This window comes from Nematolebias whitei, chromosome 20, assembly GCF_014905685.2.
Source record: "Nematolebias whitei isolate Nwh7 chromosome 20, NemWhi1, whole genome shotgun sequence".
NCBI classification, from domain to species: domain Eukaryota; kingdom Metazoa; phylum Chordata; class Actinopteri; order Cyprinodontiformes; family Rivulidae; genus Nematolebias; species Nematolebias whitei.
In genome coordinates, this window is record NC_056517.1 from 38,827,159 (window position 1) to 38,830,188 (window position 3,030).

Below are 3,030 nucleotides of genomic sequence, written 5' to 3' on the forward strand. Positions count from 1 at the left end.
TAGACGTTAAACTGTTCTTCTGCCAGATGTGCCCCCAGCCTGCTGCTGTGTGCTCCAATAAATAACCAGATGTTACAGAACTGATCTTGATGTAAAAGCTTCTAAAAGGCAGCTAGCTTTAACTGCTATTAAATGTCTGAAGACCTCTGGTCTTGGCTCAAAGCGGCGTGTAGCTCAGAGGGGTCCAGGCCCGGTCCTCGAGCGCCACCGTCCTGCATGTTTCACGTGCTTCTCTCTCCGACTCGCCTGATTTGAGTCCATGAATGTTCAGCAGAGCATGAAGACGTAACTGAACCATCGAATCAGCTGTGAGGGAGCAGAGAAACGTGCAGGGTAGTGGCCCTCGAGGACCAGGTCTGGACACCCCTGCTTCATCGCAGCAGTTTGGTGGGCGAGGTCGTTCAAGGAGCTAACACACTGAAGCCCACTTCACAGCATCTGATGCTGCTTTAAAGTGATAGTCTGGTGATTCGTGCAGTGATGTTCTGTCAAATTGTCCCTTATCAGCCATTCCATCAGTCGAACAACACGCAGTAAGATGAAAAGGACAAAAGTCTTTGCTGGATAAAAAATATTCTTTCATCTATTTGCAATAAAGGAGCCACACGAAGACGGGAGGAGATTTTCACTTGCAAGGGCAGTCGGTCACGAAAAGGTTCACACGGATGTTTCCAAGTTGCGTGCTCAGAACGCCGTGATGAGAATCTGCAACCGGCAGTGAGCAGGAAGTGTTTTTTATAACGCACGCTTATCAGCTCCTCCTGCAGACTCGGACACGACCTGGGAGCACCGGCTGCACATGCAGTATGAAAGCAGCTCCGTCTGCTAACACCTGGTTCAACATTCATTTCACATTAGCAGTGACGAACAGCCTGAAACCTCAAGTCCCTTCACAGCCTTAATACAAGCTAGGCTAATGGCTAGTCTAAATGAAGGCCTGTTGTGTTTTTAAAACAACTCTTTTGCAAAAAGACCATAAAAACAAAAAAGAATGCCACAAGTTTTACACTTCTGCACTTTTGCATGACACAGTGTGAGTAGTTTGTTACATCCTGCTACGTTACTGTTCGTGTCAGGTCATTTGTGCAGAGGCTGCTCCGGTTTCGTATTTAACAGAACATCTCTTGAAAACTCACCAGAGTATCACTTTCAGGGCCGCATGCGTCTCCATTTAGGGTAAACTCGTATGAAAAGGAGAAACGAACGTACCGCATGGTCGAAGGCCACGCAGTTGATGACCATGAAGCTCCTCAGGTTGTACTTGTACGGCGTGTAGTTTCCATGCCAGGCAACCACGTTAAACGGAGAGAAATCCTACGTGCAAAACACAAAACAAAATAAATAAGAAAAGTCTGCGCGAGCAGCAAACACAAAAGGCTTTAAATTGAGCTTTTCACCATGAAAAAGGAACAATGAATAATGCCTTTGTAATCTTAAATTCCAAGAAAGTACTTCTTGACATAAAAAGAGAAGAAAAAAATGGTGGTAATGAAAATTGTAAGAGGGTGTGCTTCTTTCAATCTTTTTCTTCTCTTTCATCCCCCCTGTTCTTTGTGATACGAGGCTCCAGGTATTATGGGGTAATTGGCTTCACAATCAAACTTTCCCAAACTTTGAGCGTTTTGACGCTGGCGGCTGTGCAGTTATGGGGCTGGGGGGGGGCTGCAGAAAAGCGTGGGTGCAGAGATATTCCTTTATCTTGATTGTTAAAACTGCAGCAATTTTATATAGTTTCTCTGTTCTGATAATGTCGCTGCGAAAAAGACATTCAACAGCAGCTCTAAAATCAATATAGTTCATTACAACTCAAACTGCCTCCACGCTGACCTCACTGCTCCCACACACACACACACACACACACACTGCAGAACATGCACACACACCAAAGCTGCTACTACATATACATACAAAGAAGAAGTCGGTGTCGTGTAAGGAGCACCAGAAGCAGCTTAACTTCACACTCGTCAGCAGTTACTGCACAAAAGGCTCTTTGGGAGACTCGGCGCAGGTAATTTCTTGGACATTCATCGGTGATAACTTCACTACATTCGATTAAAACGACGGAGGAAGGGGCAAAAACGGGGGAGAGCAACGACTCGCACACACGTGCACGCAGAACACAAACATATTGGCCCAGCCAAGCAAATAATAAGTTAATTTGAGCAATTTTCGCACTCTGCGGGGGAACAAAACAGCAGGAACAGCAGCGTCTTCCCTGAGACGAGGCCTCACTGCCCCCCCCCCCCCCCCCCCACCACCACCTTGTTTCCTTGCCTCGAGGAAAAGGTGGAAACCAGGATCAGAGCGCCACTTTTCATGTCCAGAGCATAAAACTCAACAAGAGGCAGCTTGTCAAATAAAAAGCTGAAAGTTGGTTTCCTGTAAGAAAAGGCAGCAGATCGTTTCCTTATAACTGTTTGTTTTTTTATTAATAACATTTTGATCACAATAATTTAATAAGTTTTTTGTTTTCTGTACATTTTTTGCTTTGCTTAAATCAAAACGTTCAGCTCATTCATTCGGTGGGTGCTTTTGTACTTTTATATTTTTCAAATTATTTAACTTTGTTCACAAAAATTGTATCCACAGAAATACATGAAATGGCTACAATCCCTTTAAAAATGTTCCCTGAACTTTGCTTCTGTGGTCATGTGATTTATTCAAACGTGCTCTACTTTTGTCTAATTATGCCCTTTTTAGCTATTAGCTACTATTTCGGCTACATTTACCTAACCTTTTGCTGCTTTCAACATCTAGCTTCTTGATACTATAGCTTTTAGCTAAGTTATGTTTAGCTTTCTGTTCAGCTCTTTCTACTATTTTAAAACTGCCCTTAGCAAAAAGTATTTTATTAAGTGTACTACAAATATACTTACTTTACACTAAAAATGAGGAAGTGTACTTGAAGTTTACTTTTTATAAACTTTATTTGATACACGTAAAAATAGTATAAAATGTCCCAATTTAGTCCAAACAAGTATTAAATCAGTATACTTTCTAGTACACTACAAGTATGGTGTGTAGTATACT

General features: G+C 42.6%; 1 protein-coding gene across 1 annotated transcript in view; it reads right to left on the reverse strand.

The window, feature by feature from the left end:
• The window catches only part of hgd (homogentisate 1,2-dioxygenase), a 21,057-nt gene that overhangs the window by 1,271 nt on the left and 16,756 nt on the right, over positions 1-3,030 (reverse strand). Inside the window, exon 11 of the mRNA XM_037694159.1 lies at positions 1,210-1,314. Within this exon, the coding sequence (XP_037550087.1) occupies positions 1,210-1,314 (105 nt within the window). The remainder of the gene's footprint in view (positions 1-1,209; positions 1,315-3,030) is intronic.